Here is a 20,283-nt window from a genome sequence, read left to right on the forward strand (position 1 = left end):
GAATCCTGGTTGGTAGGCAATATGTAAGGTCATAATCCACACCACTTATTATGAGCATTGTTGGGTTTAAACAGATCCCTGTTTTAAATCTTTACTGAAAAAAAAAAAATAAATCTTTACTGAAACTGATAGATAGAAAATTTGTTTTCTTTTTTTCAAGTGAGTATACTTTTGTGTGTGTGACTGTTGTTAAGAGAATTGAACCTAAAGAAAATGAAGATTTATTTTCTTTATGGATCTTTTGTGAAAGAAGCTTGTGTATTTGCATAAAATATGTGTAAATATAAGCTTTTTATGGTGCATGTTGAGGTTATGATCACTGCCAAGTAAAAGGTATGTGGGTTTGTCTGAATCATTCTATTAAGCCTGATTTTCGATACACCTTGCTGGTAAGGTGTACTTTTTAGCCATCACTGTACCAGATGTTTCACTGAACACTACAGCAATCTGTGCTTGTGGTACTGGGGACTTATTACCCACCCACCCAGCCCCTACATGACCAAAGCCTGGAGAAAATTTCTGCTTGGAAACCTGTTGAGAAGCTGGTGGAGAGCCGGGAGCAATGGATAACAGAAAGGCCAGTTGAGAGCCTAGTATGTGCTTGTGACTGAGTTACTGGTTGGAGGAGGTGATGAGGGGAGAGGAAACAGTAGAGGATTATAGCACCACCATGGGGTGGGGTTTGTGGGAGCAAGTGGCTCATGTCACAGTTGAGGCATTTGGGGAACACCCAGGTCTTGGCATTTTAGTCCTGGTCACATGCTCACAGCCGGGTTCACGCAGAGTTTTGTTTTTCCTCAGCCTGTGAGTAGGCACCACTGTTCAGCAGCCTTAAAATAGTCAAGGAAAAACAGAACTGCGTTCTCTTATCTTCCTTGCTTGTTCTCTTGATTCTGCACTCACTTCCCCAGTTTCCCACGCATGGAGCGCTAGCCTGTTGGTAGAAGTGCCTGTTTATGTGGAGGAAGGTGCTAATAAGTTAGAAACTGATTTTAAAAACAACCCAAGATATTATCTTTTAGAGTTAAAATGACAGTGAGGTGGGAGATGGGAAGAAAAAGACTTGGTTTACATGTAAATCCTAGACTGAGAAAATAACAGTGATCTGACTGAACATTGTCCCATTGTTTAGGTTCTTGTTATTTTGGTGGATTAGAGGAAGAATAATCATGTGTATGCTCCATATTAACTACTGCATTTTTTCAGTTTAATATTTCTCATTATCTCCTTTGAGATTTTTGTCTATTTTATATAAGTCACAGAGTCTCTGTTCCCATCTATCAGTTTTTATGACTTATATTTTAATAATTTAAACAATTTAATTAATTATTTAAATATAAACAATTTAAATCAGTTCATAGACATTAAAGATAAAGTGACTTCTTTTGGGATGAGGTTTCATAAAATCATGTTTATATAATGATCTTTTTTCATTAGCTGTTCCTCAGTGAAATATATGTTGTGATATTTCTCAGGTTGTTGATGAGAGTAACTCTTTGAAAGTCACTTACCAGCTGTCTGTTCAGATGATAAAGTTTTATCATTGTAAGGAATCCTCAGCTCAATTCTTAACCAAGATGAGAAGAAAAATGAACTTTTGCTTTCCACGTTGATAAATTTTCATATGTAACCTGAAATAGTGAAATTTTAACTAAATTAGTTGTTTCATTATTAGTCTCTACAGGGGAAAAATAACTGAAGCAGCAAGGTTTTAAAATATTTTTAGCATAGTACACCAGACATGTTACCGTTTGCTCATCAGCCTCCTTTATAACGTGTATTTGCATATAGCTCTTCTTTGCCTCCGAAAAGCTTCCAAGTTTGTCTTGAGGCCGCAACCCAAGGCTTCCTCCACTGAGATGAGTGCAGTCAGTGGTGATCCTGCTCTCCTCTCAACTACTGTGTTCCTTAATGATTAAATAATACAGGCCTCTGGCATTTCTAATACATTCCTGTGGAGGTAAACTGTAAATATAGTAAAAGTAGGAGCTCTGTAGGGCAGGGATTGTTTTGTATTTTCTAATCCTCTGTACATTCGGTACTGCCGAGCACAGTGTCAGGCATGGTACGTGCTCTGTAAGTGCCGTGTGAGTTCAAGTAAAATGAAAATATCTTGGAAATCAGGCAGTCCTTTGGAGGAGCACATCCATGCAAATGGCTGTCTAAGAAGATTTAGAAATGACTGCTATAGAACAGTTTGATTTGTTTAGACATGCTATATTAAAGACTATTTTTAGTTCTTTAAAGACTGTTTTTCTGTTTTAAAAAGAGCTCATTAGGATTTCTTTTAGGTTTATTACTTTATCCAACTTGAGACACACACACACACACACGCACCCCCCCTTGGGTAGAAAACTTGAAAAATAAAAGGAAAAAATTTGTTATGTTTTTCTACCATACAAAAGTAATCACTTTTAACATTTTATTTCCTGCCAGATTTTCATTAGGCAGCTTTTGCCCTTTTTTAAAGCAACAGAATTATCATCCTACCCTTTCAACTTAACATTATAACATAAACTTTTTATATTACTTTAAATTGTTTCTGAATATCACTTTAATAGTTTGTTTTGTAGCCCATAAGTGCTCCTTAATTGGATAGGCATGAAAAAATTGATGGTAAAATGCCGTTTTTTCCTCCCTCTCTACATACTGGAAAAGAAGTAAGGAAAAACACCCCTTATTCCTAACATTTAGATATCCTTGGCAGTGACAGAATGACCAGCCTCTTGGACTACATTGGATTGGATTTGAATATATCTAGGGATGATGCAATACAGTAAAATAGTTGATTACCATGCAGCTGTAAGTAGATGATATTGTAATTTTATGTAGTTGCTTTTTCAAGTATAATACAGATTGCTTTTTGGAAAATTAGGAATGCTAATCTTGTAACTTAAAATTTTGAACTATATAGGCATTTTTGTTTTTGTATCTTATACACTGGTTGAATTGTCGTGATGAGCCTATGAACAATTACAACTATGGATCTATATATTTTCAAGTTCACCTGTATGGTTTAATTTTGAGAAAATCTCCAAGATGGTTATGTATTCAGGCTGAATAATAAATAATTGGAGCTATACATTCTTAGAAAAATAAAAGGAAGAAGTCCTCAAGCTTTCCTGTATTGTACTATATTGCTTTCTAGATGTTGTATCATAAGGAAGAAGTATTTTGCTCTCGAAACAGAGTATTTTGCCCTCAAAAGACAGTATTTTGCCCTCAAAATGGTTACAATTTGTAAAGTCATTTATTTCCTACCTCTGTAGTTTCTCAGGATGCTAATTTGTTTTTTAAAATGTTTGTGTGTGTTTGTTGAAAGAGAACATTTTTGTGTGTGTTTGTAAGTGTTTAGCACTTACAGCTACATTTTTTGTCATCTTATTCATATTCCAAAGGGTTCAGTTCAGTCGCTCAGTCATGTCTGACTCTTTGCAACCCCCTGGACCGCAGCACACCAGGCCTCCCTGTCCATCAGCAACTCCTGGAGTCCACCCAAACCCAAGTCCATTGAGTCAGTGATGCCATCCAACCATCTCATCCTCTGTCCTCCCCTTCTCCTCCCGCCTTCAATCTCTCCCAGCATCAGGTTTAGTCCGAAGGTTTAGTCATAGTATATTCTCTAACTTCAGTCAGTGAATTGCATGCTCCCCATACCTTCTGGCAAAACACAAGCACATTACAGATACTTTACATAGCTGACAGGCTCTGATCACAGTTGTCTTGGTTTGACATCTAGATTAGCGGTACACGTTTGGGGATGTCACCTGTGATGGTGGAGCCCGAGGGGCATTGAATGCTCTTGGGGCTGTTGTAACTGAGCAAAAGGCTTGTGTGCCCATGGCTCGGAAAGCTGAACTCTGAGAGCAGGTTTGTAGCAAAGGAAGGGTTCATTGTAGGGTGCCCAGCAGCCCTGTGGGAGGCAAGCCTCAGATCCAGTCTCACTTGATCTTTGAGCAAGGGGTTTTTCTAAAGGCGGGGAACAAAGAGGCTGGGGTTAATTATCATTGCGTGACATTTCTGTGACATTTCTTAATTGTAGTTTCAAGAGTCTGAATGTCTCTGGTTTATGATTCTCTGGCCAGGTGGTCTATGGCTTGGGGCCCCTTGCCCTGGAGAAGCAACCTGAGTTGTATGTGAAACAATGAGGTTTATAACAGCTATTTCAGTCCACTGGCGATGTTACCGACACCAGTCAGTCATCTGACTGTGCTTGGTCAGTGTTGCGTTAGCGCAGGATTGAGGTCAGAGGGGACAAGAAAAGGAATAAAGTTTTGGATAGATTAATCATTAACTCAGTAAGGGAACTTGGTCTGGGGGGCTCGGTTTCACTATGAAAAGACAATTATAAGAGTTGCTTCTGTGAGACAGACATTGAAATGGGACCCAAATTTAGGGGTACTGACACCTGCCTTTGTATCTTTTTCCAGGAAATTACAAGTTGACTTAAAGTAGCTCTTACTAGTAACAGTTACAGTTAGCATCTTTTGAAAGCTTGCTGTGTGCCAGGCACTGTGCTGTGTGCTTTACCTATAATAGTCTCTCGTGATCTCATGTAATCTATCAGATTGGCACTGCCATTATCCCCATTTTATCAGATGAGGAAACTGAGGCTTGGGTCATATTATTTATGCAAAGCAGTACTCAGAGACTTAGATGACCTTATCAGTGGTCATAGATATTTTGGGTCCTGGCGTCATTGATCTGGTGTCTTTAAGTAAATAGGGGCTTCTATTTGGGGAACAATCTTACAACTCTATGTGCAGCATCTAATCTGTATTAAGACCCACTTTCTGTTATCAGAGTGCTCACTGCCTTTTTAGAGGAGGCCATATGCTTGGTACCCATGGATAAAACCTAGGTCTTAAGTATGAATCAGGAGAACTATAGGGCCAGTATATGCTGCAGACATTGCATTATTGGAAAGATTCCTTTGTGAGAGGTGGTCAGGAAGAGTTTAGCAAGATATCTGGGATTTACATAGGTGGGGAGGGTATTAAGAGCAGGAACTTACCATATTAACAAAGATTTAAAAAAAAAAAAACCATGTAAGGGGTATTAATAGAACCTCAATTGTAGTTGGAGAGCCGGTGGTGGGGACTGGATTGTGAAGAACCTTGAATTCCAGACTGAAGAGTTCGGACCTTATCTTCTAGGTTCTGGGAAGCAGTGGAAAGCCTAGGAGGAGTGGTTTGTATACTATGACTAGTACTTAGATTTCTGCTGCTTCTTTAGAAAGGGCAGCTGTCTAAAATATTATTTTCTCTCCATGACTGTAGGTCTAGAATTGTCAGGACTTGGCTTTGAAATCTGCCTGTCAAAAACAGTAAGGAAAGGAAAAGAAGTTAATGCAGCAAGAAATGACCCTTAGAGCTTTGAGGTGTTTTTTATTTTTTTTTTAATTTCCCTTCCCTGCTTATTCACAGAAGGCTGACAAATCTGTCAGTTCTCCAGAGAGAGAATTTCAGAGAACTTATTACTTATGAGTCTTGTCATTCCTGTATCCTGTTCTGAAGTCTTGAATGTGCTAATTCCTCATTATAACCGGACAGTGTTTATTATATCTGGTTCCAGGGCCTCAGTCACTCCCCCAGATGAAAAGCATTCCTGTGATATTCTTGAGGCTTTCTTGTCTTTTCAAAGGTCACTATTTACTGTGTCCTACTTTATGCCAGTCATGCGGCAGGATTGCTCCGTGAGCCGGCTCTGTGCAGATCATGAGATACGGCCGCTGTTCCGCTTGTCCTTGGTTTGTTTCTTGCAGGCACTCACCCTTTCATGCCTCTTCACAAACAGCATTTGCTTTCTCATGGCCTAGGCCGTAGGGTTATAATTAAAATCGGGAAATTGCTGCTTGAAATAAAGTTTTGCTGGCTTTGTAATAAAGGCACTGTCTTTAGTTTGACAAATATATTTTTATTTTGTGTCATGCTCTGCATCTGTCAGTTATGTAGATGATTTTTGTTCAGATATGTTAAAGCAGCCTCTAACATTCAAATGCACAGCTAAATGTCTGGCTGAGCTTGGTTATGCCAGTTGGTGTATAGAGGGTGAACACAGTTTTATCCAAAAGGCCAGAATTAATGAAATTTTTCTAGAAATACTGTTGGTCCCAGATCCTCCTACTACTATGTGTAAAAAATTACTGTCTGTGAAAATAAAAAAGTTGGAATTTTTCTCTTTTTTTGGGTGGAGCCTGCAAGTATTTTGAGTGGCCCTTTGAACCAATTCTAATTTCCTTCATGAATATGGTGATAACGTTTTAGCCAGCCTTGACTCAGCCTTTTCAGACTGTAAAAAGGCAGTTATGTTGGGGTTTGGAAAGTGCCAGAAGGGTGCCCGGAAAAGCTATGAAAAATATGGGAATTAAATTCATAGGGCTCTCTGGATGTTTTGGAATCTTAGAAGTGTAAGAATCGTAACTATGTGACTCAAGTGTAATTTTTTTCAGTTTCACTAAGTGGTAAAAATTAGATACAGTGCTTCCATTATCATGGGTAATTTACAGCCAGAATTAAATAGAAAATAAGAATTGAATCTAGTAACTCTTTGATGTGTCACAGGGCTTTTAAAATTTATAGTATCTCTTTACTGTATTCCTGTGATAACTAAATGGCTTTTTCCTGACCCAGAATTTTGATTTCTAAGCAATACTGTGCCTGCCTCCTGCCTTCTCTCTGTTGCTAATCTGTTTCTTGCCTTCTGCAGGCGCACCTATGTTGGCAGCATGCCTGGCCGGATAATCAATGGCTTGAAGACTGTCGGGGTAAACAATCCAGTGTTCCTCTTAGATGAAGTGGACAAACTAGGGAAAAGTCTGCAGGGTGATCCTGCGGCAGCTCTGCTTGAGGTAAGATTTAGAAGATCTCCATCTTTATTCCCCCTGGAAGAGTATGAGTGAGAGTAGAATATCATATTTAGGGAACATACACATTCATGTGGACTTCCCAAGTGGTGATAGTGGTAAAGAAACCACCTGCCCATGCAGGAGACATCAGAAGCTCGGGTTCGATCCCTGGATCGGGAAGAACCCCTGGAGGAGGGCATGGCGGCCCACACCAGTACTCTTACCTGGACAATCCCATGAACAGAGGAGCCTGGCAGGCTACAGTCCATAGGGTTGCAGAGTCAGACATGGCTGAAGCGACTTAGCACGCATGCATGCAATACATTGACGTGGGAAAAATACTTTGATACAAACTAAAATCTGAAGCCATGTGATAATTTAAAATGTCTTAGGGATTTTCTTTGTTCTTTTTCTAGTAATTCCTCTTGTTGCTTTTTTCCTTTTTTGTTATATGTATAGTTTAATAAAATTTTCTGCCTTCTTATTGTTTAGAGAATAGTAATTCTATAAGATTGTTAGAAAAAACAGCAAGCAAATCTCCTCCCTGGGGTTCCTTATTTCCTTTTCTGCACTTTGACCCTCTGACTTTTAGTTCGTTCTTGAAATAGTGTGGCTGTATTGCTTTCTTGATTTTAGAGGTTTGGGCATTGTCTGTGGATTCCTTTCTATAGGAGATGAGTTTGCTTGCTTGCTACCTTTTGCCCCTACTATATCATTTTTATACTTCTAATCTCCCAATGTAAATTGTATCCTGATTTTGTTGAGTCATTGTTGAGTGTTTACGCTATTACAGTTAGATAAGTGCTTTTCACAGTTGAACCATGTGAACCATGATTGCTCTTCTTTTTCTCTCCTTTGTGTTTTCCTGTGTTTTTAAAAATCTTTTTGAAGTTAATGATTGTCTTGTTTCTTTTGTTTACTTTCACCAACTATCTAATTCTTATTGGGAGACTTTCAAACACTTTGTGTTTTATCGATTTTGTCTTCCGTAAACCTCCAGTCTAAACTGGTTGTTCCCATCCTGGGCACAGAGCTGTGGTCTGAGGGTCACTCTTTACCTCTCTCACGTTGGGTTTCCTGATTTCTGTAGTCCATGTCTTCCTCTTTTTTGATTTATTCTCTCACTGTCGCAGTGTTAGTCCCTCAGTAGCTTCCTGAGAAAGCCTGAAGTCAAACATTTTTCAACTGTGAATGTCAGAAAATGTCTTTATGGTTCCCTCATACTTGATCGGTAGTTTGACTGGGTACAGAATTCCAGGTGGAAATAATTTTCCTGCAAAATTTTAAAGACATTTCTCCTTTGTTTTCCAGTTTTCACTGTTGCTGTTGTTGAAACAAAGCTGTTGTGGTTCTGTCTTTTGTGACTTGTTTTACTCTGAAAACTTTTCAGATCTCCAGTATATCCCAGTGTTCTGAAGATTAACTGCCATGGCTTAAGTCTCTTTGTGTCCATTTTTGCTGACGCTTTGAAAACTCTTTGTATTGGAAAATCCTCTCCTTGTGTTTCTATAAAATTTTCTTGAATCTTTTTGTTGATTCTTCTCCTTCATTTTTGGGGAACTCCTATAAATTTGATGTTAGATCTTTAATTTTCTTATCTCTCCTATTACTCACCTTTTTTATGTTTTTCTCTACTTCCTCTGAAGACTTCCTCAGCTTTATCTTTTAATCCTTCTCTGAGTTAGTCATATCAGAGAACCCCCCTTTTTTTAACTTCTCTGCATGCTCTTTTTGTAGTATCTAGCTCTTGTTACATAGTTGTAAAATGTCCTTTTATCTCTGTGAGAAAAATACTAATAGATTAAGAAATTTTTTTCTTTCTTTGCTCTAAAGCTGCATTTGTCTATTAATTATATATATTTTTTCTGGTCTCTGTCTTTTACATTAGAGTCTTTCATTAGATGTCTGACAGTTTTGTCTGTTCATATATAATTAGTTGATTGGTTGGTTGCTAAGTCCTGTCCAACTCTTGGCAACCCCGTGGACTTTAGCCCACCAGGCTCCTCTGTCCACGGGATTTTCCAGGCAAGAATACTGGAATTGGTTACCATTTCCTTCTCCAGGGGATCATCCCAACCCAGAGATTGAACCTGCATCTGCTGCTTGGCAGGTGGATTTTTTACCACTGAGCCACCAGGGAAACTCCATTCATATTTAATAGGATTGTAAAAAGCTGATTGGAAGCTAGAAGCATGTGAGAGAGGGTTTATTGATGACAATTTTCAGGGTAGGTCATCTGATAATATATTTCATTTGGGAACCTCATGTGTCAATAACTTGAGGTCTTTTTCTGAGGCTGGTCAGATTTCTTAGGGAAGACTCTTCACATCTCTTGGCTTGAGGACGAAGGCCCAGCTGCCAACCTCTGGGAGCCAAGTAAGGGAAGCTTGCAGCATCCCGGATGTATGCACTACCTGAGTTGTTGTTCTCAGTAGGGTGTGTACTGTACTCGGCTCTGCCGTGCCAGCTGCGCAGGGACCTGCTGATTTACGTCCTTAAGGAAGTCCCAGTGCTTCACTGGGGCAGGGGAAGGGATCTGGTGTCTGACTGCCTCATACGTTTACTTTAACCATCCTCCGTATTTTACCACTTCTGCCCCACTCTTTACCCTGGTTTATGTAAAATAATGTTAATACTCAAATTGGTGTTTAAAACTGAGGGAAAACTTGCTTTGTGAAAGTTTTTTTTTTCCTTGTTTATTTCCTTGCTTTGCGTTCCCTCTGGTTTCTTGATTCTTCTCTGTTGTTGTAATCTCCTGAGGGCAGGATAGACTGGGACGTGCCTTACAAGCAGGGAGACCATACATTCTGTTTTGCATGGGGTACTCCTGGTTATGCCTAATTCTTAATTGCATTCTCTTTTAGTCTTAGAAGTGGGGCCTCTTTGGACAATAAAAAGCATAGTTACCTCACTTTAAAAGCCCCAGGGTTTGGAGATAAGAGTTCTATTTGGTTTGGTTTTGCTTGTTTTTATTCAAAGACATTCTCCTTTGTCTCAGTAACTAGTTTACTAATCAGTACTGTGAATGATAGAATAATGAACATTATATAATATTTTAGTTGTTTCTTAGATGCTGACTTTAGACTTGAAGACTTTAATTCGGGCATTTTTCAGATAATATTACAGATTCTCTCATTAGACACACACTGTTACCTTGTTGAAAAGAACTTAAGGAGGATTCCCTGATAGTTAGATTTCCCAACAGACTGTCTGTGGGAGTTGTGAAACAAGTCCACCAAAGACAGCTTCACAAGTAGTAGGAGGAGAGGAATAAGCCCCCGTATGTTTGTTTGACTGTATATTTTAAGTGTTCTCCTAGTGCTTTGTGGCGATTCAGTAATGTTTGTTGATGTTTGGTGACAAGTAGCTGACATATTGATATTTTCTGACATAGAACTTGATAGTCACTCTTTTGGCAATTGATTTATTAATATTCTAAAGTGAAAGTACAAAAACCTCAAATGATACCTTTAAGCAAGTGCCACCCTGGGTTGCATGCTTATGTCTGAGATTTAGTGACTAATAGCATCAGTTCCTTATTGACTGTGGTGCTGTAGAGTGAAGCAAGATGCAGATGTGGAAGAACCAAGGGTCTTGGTCCCTGACATCCTCCTCCCCACCTGCCCAAGTCCTGGATAAGAATTTCTCATGCCTCGCAGCATATTGAAGCAAGAAGAATACATGTAAAAACACTTTGTAAACTGTAAAGCAGAAGTAGATGTTTTTCTGGAATCCCCTTACCTTCTCCATGATCCAAGTGTTGGCAATGTGATCTCTGGTTCCTTTGTCTTCTCTAAACCCAGCTTATACATCTGGAAGTTCTTGGTTCATGTACTACTGAAGCCTAGCTTAAAGGATTCTGAGCATAACCTTGCTAGTATGCCAAATGAACGCCATTGTATGGTAGTTTGAACATTCTTTGGCATTGCCCTTCTTTGGGATTAAAATAAAAACTGGTCTTTCCAGTCCTCTGGCCACTGCTGAATTTTCCAAATTTGCTGACACTTTATTATTTATTTATTATATTATTTATTTATTTAGTGCAGCACTTTAACTACATCAACCTTTAGGATTTGAAATAGCTCAGCTGGAATTCTGTCACCTCCACTAACTGTTCATAGTAATGCTTCTTAATGCCCAGTTGACTACACTCCAGGATGTCTGGCTCTAAATGAGTGACCACACCACTGTGGTTACCTGGGCCATTACGATCTTTTTTGTATAGTTCTTTGGTGTATTCTTGCCACCTTTTCTCAATCTCTTTTGCTTCTGTTAGGTCCTTACTGTTTCTGTCCTTTATCGTGTCCACCCTCGCATGAAACATTCCCTTAATATCTCCAATTTTCTTGAAGAGGTCTCTAGTCTTTCCCATTCTGTTGTCTTCCGCTATTTCTTTGCATTGTTCATTTAAGATGGCCTTCTTATCTCTCTTTGCTATTCTCTGGAACTCTGCATTCAGTTCAGTTTATCTTTTCCTTTCTCCCTTGCCTTTCACTTCTCTATTTTCCTCAGCTATTTGTAAAACCTCCTCAGACAATCACTTTGCCTTTTTGGATTTCTTTTTCTTTGGGATGTTTTGGTCACTGCCTCCTGTACAAGGCTACAAACTTCTGTCCATACTTCTTCATTCATTCTGTCTACCAGACCTAATCCCTTGAATCTATTTATCACCTCCACTGTATAACCATAACAGATTTGATTTAGGTCATAACTGAATGACTGAGTGGTTTTCTCTACTTTCTTCAACTTAAGCCTGAATTTTACAATGAGGAACTCATGTTCTGAGCCACAGTCAGCTCCCCATCTTGTTTTTGCTGACTGTATAGAGCTTCTCCATCTTTGGCTGCAGAGAATATAATCCATCTGCTTCATTGTCTACGCGAAATCCTTTGACCATGTGGATCACAACAAACTATGGAAAATTCTTAAAGAGATGGAAGTATCGGACCACCTTAACCGTTTCCTGAAAAAACTGTTTTCAAGTCAAAAAGCAACAGAACTGGATGTGGAACAACTGTGTGATTCAAAATTGGGAAAGTAATGCAAAAAGGCTGTGTATAACTTACTGCCTATATAACCTGTATATATAACTGCTGTATATAACCTTGCCTATATAACTTACATGCAGGGTACATTGTGAGAAATGCTGGGCTGGATGAATCTTAAGCTGGAATCAAGATTGTCAGGAGAAATATCAAGAATCTTAGATATGCAGATGATACCCCTCTAATGGCAGAATGTGAAGAGGAACGAAAGAGCCTCTTGATGAGGGTGAAAGAGGAGAGAGAAAAACGTGGCTTAAAACTCAGCATTCAAAAACTAAGATTATGGCATCGAGCCCCATCACTTCATGGCAAACAGAAGGGGAAAAAGTGGAAACAGTGACAGATTTTATTTTCTGGAGCTCCAAAATCACTGCAGATGTTGACTGTAGCCATTAGATTAAAAGGTGCTTGCTTTTTGGAAGAAAAGCTATGACAAACCTAGACAGCTTATTAAAAAGCAGAGATATCAGTTTACTAACAAAGGTCCATGTAGTCAGAACTATGGTTTTTCCGGTAGTCAGGTACAGATAATGAGAGCTGGAACATAAAGAAGGCCAAGTGCCAAAGAATTGATACTTTCAAATTGTGTTTCTGGATAAGACTCGAGAGTCCCTTGCACTGCAAGGAGATTAAACCAGTCAATCCTAAAGGAAATCAACCCTGAATATCCATTGGAAGGACTGGTGCTGAAACTGAAGTGTCAATACTTTGATGAAGAGCCAGCTCATTGGAGAAGACCCTGATGGTGAGAAAGAAGGAAGGCTGAAAGAGAAGGGGATGACAGGGGGTGAGATGGTTGGATGGCATCACCAACTCAATGAACAAGAGCTTGAGCAAACTCAGGGAGATAGTGAAGGACAGGGAACGCTGGCATGCTGCAGTCCATGCAGTTGCAAAGAGTCAGGCACCACTTCACTACTGAACAACAACAAAATGTGCTAAAGCTGCCATAACAAAATACCACACACTGGATTTATTTAAAAAAAAAAAAAAAGCAAACATTTATTTTCTCACAGTTCTGAAAGCTTGAAGTCTAAAATCAAGGTGTCGGCAGGTTTAATTTTTCCCGAGGTCTCTGACTTGTGCCACCTTCTCACTGTGTTCTCAGATGACCTTTTCTCTGTGCTCATGCATCCCTCGTCTCTTTCTCTCACTTACAAAGACACCAGTTATATCGGGTAAGAGACCCACCCTTAATGGCCTTTTCTAACCTCAATTACCTCCTTAAAGATCCTTTTTCCAATTATACATTGAGGGGATACAAGTCAGTCTATAACTAAAGATAAATATGCAACGGAAACATAACATATATGTGCCATTGTACTAATGTTAGATATTCATACGTGCAGCCCATACAGAATATGTTTTTAAAGGTTAAGCAGTTATGTTTGGTGAAAACGATGCTTTTTAATTAGGTAATTGTTTTTATTTTATTTTGTACTGTGGCTGTCAAAGCTTATTCCAGAAATAAGTGTTAACTCCTATTATTTTCTTACTGTTCACATTTTTGCCTCTATTATCTTTAATGATATGTTGCAGAAATCTTTTTAAACACTGCGTTCATCCATTTGTATTCTATAAAAATGCTGAAGCAGGCAAACATGGACTGTAGTTGTACTATCATCACAATTAAAGCAGATGAGTGAGGGCCCCACATCAGCCCATTATGTTATGTGATTTCTACTCTTCTCTTAGAATATCTCATTTGTGTGTGATGCGTATTCCAAGTGAGGACATTACTTCTTGTAGTAAATATTTTAAAAACTAATTTCTTTCTGGTATTTATAGATACATAAAGATGAATATATGTACTCATATTTTCTACTTGCACTTCAGGGGATTTTTCTAAATATTCCACTTTGGTGACCCCTGATCTAGACACAAAATATAGATGTAGTCACAATTGGATAGTGGGCTCACAGGTATTCACTTTGTTACCCATTGTATCCTATGTGTTGCTACATGTATTCTATTGTATTTTACTACACAAAAGTCATAATTATGCTTGAAAATTCTGTAGGTGTTACCCTAATAACGTTCTGTCATTTATTATTGCACAAGAGGCTTTTCAGTCTGTAGTGTTGAGTCTTCTGGAATATTTTCTTGGTTATTTCTTTAATTATATCTGATTTTACATTTGCTAAGACCTCTTCTTTAGTTACATTAATTAGGTATGAGTTGAATATTGTTATTTTTTTCCATATCTTTCCTCTACATAGCCTTACTGCCTTCGTTTTCTATGTTCTGGACATTTTCCTCAACTTTGTCATTATCACTGATTTAATTTCTATGGTATTTGTGTGTGGCTTCCAGAGTTGATTTTAGTTGTTTTATTGTACTTTATTTTTAACTTTTGTTGTGAAAAAATACAACCGTAACAGAAGTTGAGAAAATAATATAATTAATCATGAAATTTGTCACTTGCTTTTAACGATTGCTGTCTCATGGTTTTTTGACTGTGCTGGGTCTTTGTTGTGGCACGAAGGTTCTCTGGTTGTGACGTGCAGGCTCACTTGGGCTCCAGAGTGTGCGGGCTCAGTAGTTGCATTGCTTAGTTGCCCCACAGCATGTGGGATCGTTCCCCAACCAGGGATTGAACCTGTGACCCCTGCACTGGATTGCTAGGGAAGTCCCTCATGGCCAATCTTGTTTTGTCTGTTCCTACCCATGCTCCTTCATCCCATTCTTACTTATGTTGAATCAAATTCCAGACATCATATCTTTTCATAAATATTTTAGCATCTACCCCTAAAAGATACAGACTTTTAAAAAGTATCACCATACTATTAATATCATACTTAGAGATGATAGTTACCTCATCATGTATAATATGTGGAGTATATTCCTGGGTTACCTACAAATTTATCTGTAGTTCTTCTCTTACCAGAAACAGTTACTGAAGAACAGTTCTCAGCATACACCCCTTCGCATAGTTTAATCCCACTATGTCAGGGATATGACTTCACATCCCTGAGAATAAAATGTCATATCACAGCTGTTTCCATTCCCAGTCATTCTGCATAGGTAGGAATTACAGAGATAACTTTTAATGAGAAGAGAGAAAACAGCTCTGGTCATTTCTGAAATCTGCTCCTTTATGTGAGTGAGTTGGGCCATGGAAGCCCTCACTCTAAGGCTTGGGGAAGAAGCAGAAGTTTGATAGCTGAAAAGTTCTCACTGTAAAATGTGTCACTCCCTGGATTTAACAGTTTACCTTAAGGTTTCATCTGAGTAATGGTTCCCAGAAACGCTTCTTATCTGGCATTCTAATGATCATTATTATTTTTGATGTTGTTCAAACTCTACATTTTTTTTTTAAATTTTCCTAAATAAAAGATGGAGGTACACAAATTGAGTATCACTGATTTTCTCTCCTCCTGACCGAGGTGTCCAGTAATACACTTTAAAAAGACCTCATTCATAATCCAGAAAACATTGCTTTATTAATTTTCCTACTTTTTAACAAACTCAGTGTCTTAAAATTTTAAGGGAAAAAAATTATTTCTCTTGGATGGCAACATATCCAACATGTATGTATTAAATTTAATTACAGCCATTAAATGAGAGATTTTTTACTTAACTAGACAATCAGTTTAACTGAGATTGCCATATATGGATGAGCAATTTTAATTTTCAGATCATTGGTAGACAGTAATGTTACACTTGGCCAGTTTAGACTGAACATAATTAGAATTGTCTTTGACTTGTAAGTAACATTTTTATAACATTAAACATTATTTTAAGTCTTGTGAAAATATAAATAGTAGAACTTTGTGGGAATTATATTCTAGATACACATTGAGTTACCAATAACAGTGAATATTTAACAAAATTCAAGAGTCTTCAAGAAAAGGGCTTTGAATTAAGACTAACTTGTGGATATGTTTAAAAATAAGTAAAACTTTAGAAAGGGAATCAGAAGCAAGGAAATATATAGTAAGATTGTGATTGATTAAGTATTTAACTCATTTTGCTTCCTTTTTGACTGTGCATGTTAACCCTATTTATATCTGTACTAATTCAGTCTAAGTGAAAGCGTTAAGATGTTGAAGGTTAGAACATGGAAGCCATGTGTTGCCTTTAAAGTCCAGTGTAGGCCTCTTTCCTGTGATTGCCTACAACTTGGAGCATTTGAGCAGTGATCTGAGAAGATATAGTCTCCTTAATATACAGCTATTCAACATTTTAAGAATCTAATTAGTAAATATCTAATTTATTCAATTAAAATACCTTCAAGGGATAGTAATATTTTGCTCATTATAAACAAAGATTTTGCTTTTTAAAAAACCATCAGGAAAAAAAACAAACAAAAAACCATCAGGAAAATTCCCTGGCAGTTCAGTCTTTAGGACTCCGTGTTTCCAACTGTAGAGGGCATGGGTTCAATTCCTGATCAGGGAACGAGATCCTCCTTACCATGATGAGCAAAAAAAAAAAACTTTTAAAGACTTTCTGATAATGTTTGAGGAGGAATATACTAATTATTATTTTACCTACTACCTTAGAATTTCAAAATACCATACACATTTACTTTACATTCTCATCGCAGTTAAGAGAGGGTGTGTTACCCGGAGGTAAACTGGTTTTGCGGGATTGGTAACTTATTTGTGGCCAGATAGTGAGTCATTAATAGATTTAAGAACAAAGTTTGAATGGTTAATTTTTGCTTCTTTGTGCTTTTATGTGTTTAAAAGAATTTTAACATTGAGCATGTTTCCCATTTTTAATGTTATCCCCATATTTCCCAAACTAACTGTGTTGAGCAGAAATATCATCATGTGTGTTTTAATTTATATGGTTTTCTTTTTTTTTTCTTTTTTATTTTTCAGTGGGTTTTGTCATACATTGACATGAATCAGCCATAGAGTTACACGTATTCCCCATCCCGGTCCCCCATCCCACCTCCCTCTCCACCCGATTCCTCTGGGTCTTCCCAGCCCACCAGGTCCAAGCACTTGACTCATGCCTCCCACCTGGGCTGGTGGTCTGTTTCACCACAGATAACATACATGCTGTTCTTTCAAAACATCCCACCCTCACCTTCTCCCACAGAGTTCAAAAGTCTGGTCTTACTTCTGCGTCTCTTCTTCTGCCCTGCATATAGGGCCATGGTTACCATCTTTCTAAATTCCATATATATGTGTTAGTATGCTGTAATGTTCTTTATCTTTCTGGCTTATTTCACTCTGTATAATGGGCTCCAGTTTCATCCATCTCATTAGAACTGATTCAAATGAATTCTTTTTAATGGCTGAGTAATATTCCATGGTGTATATGTACCACAGCTTCCTTATCCATTCATCTGCTGATGGGCATCTAGGTTGCTTCCATGTCCTGGCTATTATAAACAGTGCTGCGATGAACACTGGGGTGCACGTGTCTCTTTCAGATCTGGTTTCCTCAGTGTGTATGCCCAGAAGTGGGATTGCTGGGTCATGTGGTAGTTCTATTTCCAGTTTTTTAAGAAATCTCCACACTGTTTTCCATAGCGGCTGTACTAGTTTGCATTCCCACCAACAGTGTAAGAGGGTTCCCTTTTCTCCACACCCTCTCCAGCATTTATTGCTTGTAGACTTTTGGATAGCAGCCATCCTGACTGGCGTGTAATGGTACCTCATTGTGGTTTTGATTTGCATTTCTCTGATAATGAGCGATGTGGAGCATCTTTTCATGTGTTTGTTAGCCATCTGTATGTCTTCTTTGGAGAAATGTCTGTTTAGATCTTTGGCCCATTTTTTGATTGGGTCATTTATTTTTCTGGAATTGAGCTTCAGGAGTTGCTTGTATATTTTTGAGATTAATCCTTTGTCTGTTTCCTCATTTGCTATTATTTTCTCCCAATCTGAGGGCTGTCTTTTCACCTTACTTATAGTTTCCTTTGTTGTGCAAAAGCTTTTAATTTTCATTAGGTCCCATTTGTTTATTTTTGCTTTTATTTCCAATATTCTGGGAGGTGGGTCATAGAAGATCTTGCTGTGATTTATGTCAGAGAGTGTTTTGCCTATGTTCTCCTCTAGGAGTTTTATAGTTTCTGGTCTTACATTTAGATCTTTAATCCATTTTGAGTTTATTTTTGTGTATGGTGTTAGAAAGTGTTCTAGTTTCATTCTTTTACAAGTGGTTGACCAGTTTTCCCAGCATCACTTGTTAAAGAGATTGTCTTTTTTCCATTGTATATCCTTGCCTCCTTTGTCAAAGATAAGGTGTCCATAGGTTCGTGGACTTATCTCTGGGCTTTCTATTCTGTTGCATTGATCTATATTTCTGTCTTTGTGCCAGTACCATACTGTCTTGATGACTGTGGCTTTGTAGTAGAGTCTGAAGTCAGGCAGGTTGATTCCTCCAGTTCCATTCTTCTTTCTCAAGATTACTTTGGCTATTCGAGGTTTTTTTGTATTTCCATACAAATTGTGAAATTATTTGTTCTAGTTCTGTGAAAAATACCGTTGGTAACTTGATAGGGATTGCATTGAATCTATAGATTGCTTTGGGTAGAATAGCCATTTTGACAATATTGATTCTTCCAATCCATGAACACAGTATGTTTCTCCATCTGTTTGTGTCCTCTTTGATTTCTTTCATCAATGTTTTATAGTTTTCTGTGTATAGGTCTTTTGTTTCTTTAGGTAGATATACTCCTAAGTATTTTATTCTTTTTGTTGCAATGGTGAATGGTATTGTTTCCTTAATTTCTCTTTCTGTTTTTTCATTGTTAGTGTATAGGAATGCAAGGGATTTCTGTGTGTTAATTTTATATCCTGCAACTTTACTATATTCATTGATTAGCTCTAGTAATTTTCTGGACGAGTCTTTAGGGTTTTCTATGTAGAGGATCATGTCATCTGCAAACAGCGAGAGTTTCACTTCTTCTTTTCCTATCTGGATTCCTTTTACGTCTTTTTCTGCTCTGATTGCTGTGGCCAAAACTTCCAACACTATGTTGAATAGTAGTGGTGAGAGTGGGCATCCTTGTCTTGTTCCTGATTTCAGAGGAAATGCTTTCAATTTTTCACCATTGAGGGTGATGCTTGCTGTGGGTTTGTCATATATAGCTTTTATTATGTTGAGGTATGTTCCTTCTATTCCTGCTTTCTGGAGAGTTTTAATCATAAATGAGTGTTGAATTTTGTCAAAGGCTTTCTCTGCATCTATTGAGATAATCATATGGTTTTTATCTTCCAATTTGTTAATGTGGTGTATTACGTTGATTGATTTATTTATATGGTTTTCTGTTGGAACTACTGCATCTGTTTATTGTTCTCCCACAGGTGTTGGATCCTGAACAAAACCATAACTTCACAGATCATTATCTAAATGTGGCCTTTGACCTTTCCCAAGTTCTTTTTATTGCTACTGCCAACACCACTGCTACTATTCCACCTGCCTTGTTGGACAGAATGGAGATCATTCAGGTGCCAGGTACTTGATTTGTAAACAGAAGTCATTACTTTGTTAAGTAAAAGGCTATTTGTTGCTTTTCTGAGCAGAATTCTTTAAAACTGGTTGAGCTATAGAATTTTGAGTAAAAAGTTGATTTGCCAGTGTTGATCAGAAGTTAATCTGGCGTATAAACAAGCTTTTATATAGATTCAACATCTATAAAATAAGCATGACAGATAAGAGTATGTTTATGCTCTATATAATATACATTGTATGTTCTGTAACACTCAGATTCAACTTAGCTTTAAAAACTGATTATTTTTATGGAAAATAAGATATTCTTTGAAGCAATTTCTAAAATTATAGATAAAATAGTTTACCTTTTTTTTCAAAGTATGTGTCTAAAAACCAAAAATAGATCTTCTCATTGCCAATGCAGCTTCCTGTCTATCAGATTTGGAAGTTTTTACTATCTCTTAGAAAATCTAATCATTTATTCTCATTAGGAAGTAGATCCTAAAACTTTCTCTTTATTACATCTGGCCTCATTTTTGTATAAAATTATAGAGTGCTTTCAAATTCTTTTTTTTAGTGACTCTGTCAAGTACTTATACACTTTTTTTTTTTAACCATGTCTTCTCCTTCACAGGGCTGTGTTTTTAAGAAAGTTCTTTAGTTCTCTGTGTGTTTAGTCACTCAGTCATGTCACTTTTTGTGGCTCCATGGACTGTAGCCCACCAGGCTCCTTTGCCCATGGAATTTTCCAGGCAAGAATACTGGAGTGGGGTGCCATTTCCTACTCCAGGGGATCTTCCTGACCCAGGGATAGAACCCGTGTCTCTTGTGTTTCCTGCTTTGGCAGGTGGATTCTTTTCCACTGCTGCTACCTGGGAAGCCCCTTTAGTTACTAACACTAAATAAATCCCAGTGTTTTCACCTTATTTAAATTGTTCAGAATCACTTCTCCCTAGAAAAGATCAAATGTCAGAGGGTATCTTTTAAAATAAAAAT

General features: G+C 37.8%; 1 protein-coding gene across 2 annotated transcripts in view; it reads left to right on the forward strand.

The window, feature by feature from the left end:
* LONP2 (lon peptidase 2, peroxisomal) overlaps positions 1–20,283 on the forward strand; it is an 84,162-nt gene that overhangs the window by 24,899 nt on the left and 38,980 nt on the right. For both annotated transcript variants that reach the window (XM_065925273.1, XM_065925274.1), the window contains exons 8-9: positions 6,709–6,850; positions 19,161–19,311. In XM_065925273.1, coding sequence (XP_065781345.1) covers positions 6,709–6,850; positions 19,161–19,311 — 293 coding nt within the window. The remainder of the gene's footprint in view (positions 1–6,708; positions 6,851–19,160; positions 19,312–20,283) is intronic.

The sequence above is a fragment of the Muntiacus reevesi genome, chromosome 2 (assembly GCF_963930625.1).
Source record: "Muntiacus reevesi chromosome 2, mMunRee1.1, whole genome shotgun sequence".
Classification (NCBI taxonomy): Eukaryota; Metazoa; Chordata; class Mammalia; order Artiodactyla; family Cervidae; genus Muntiacus; species Muntiacus reevesi.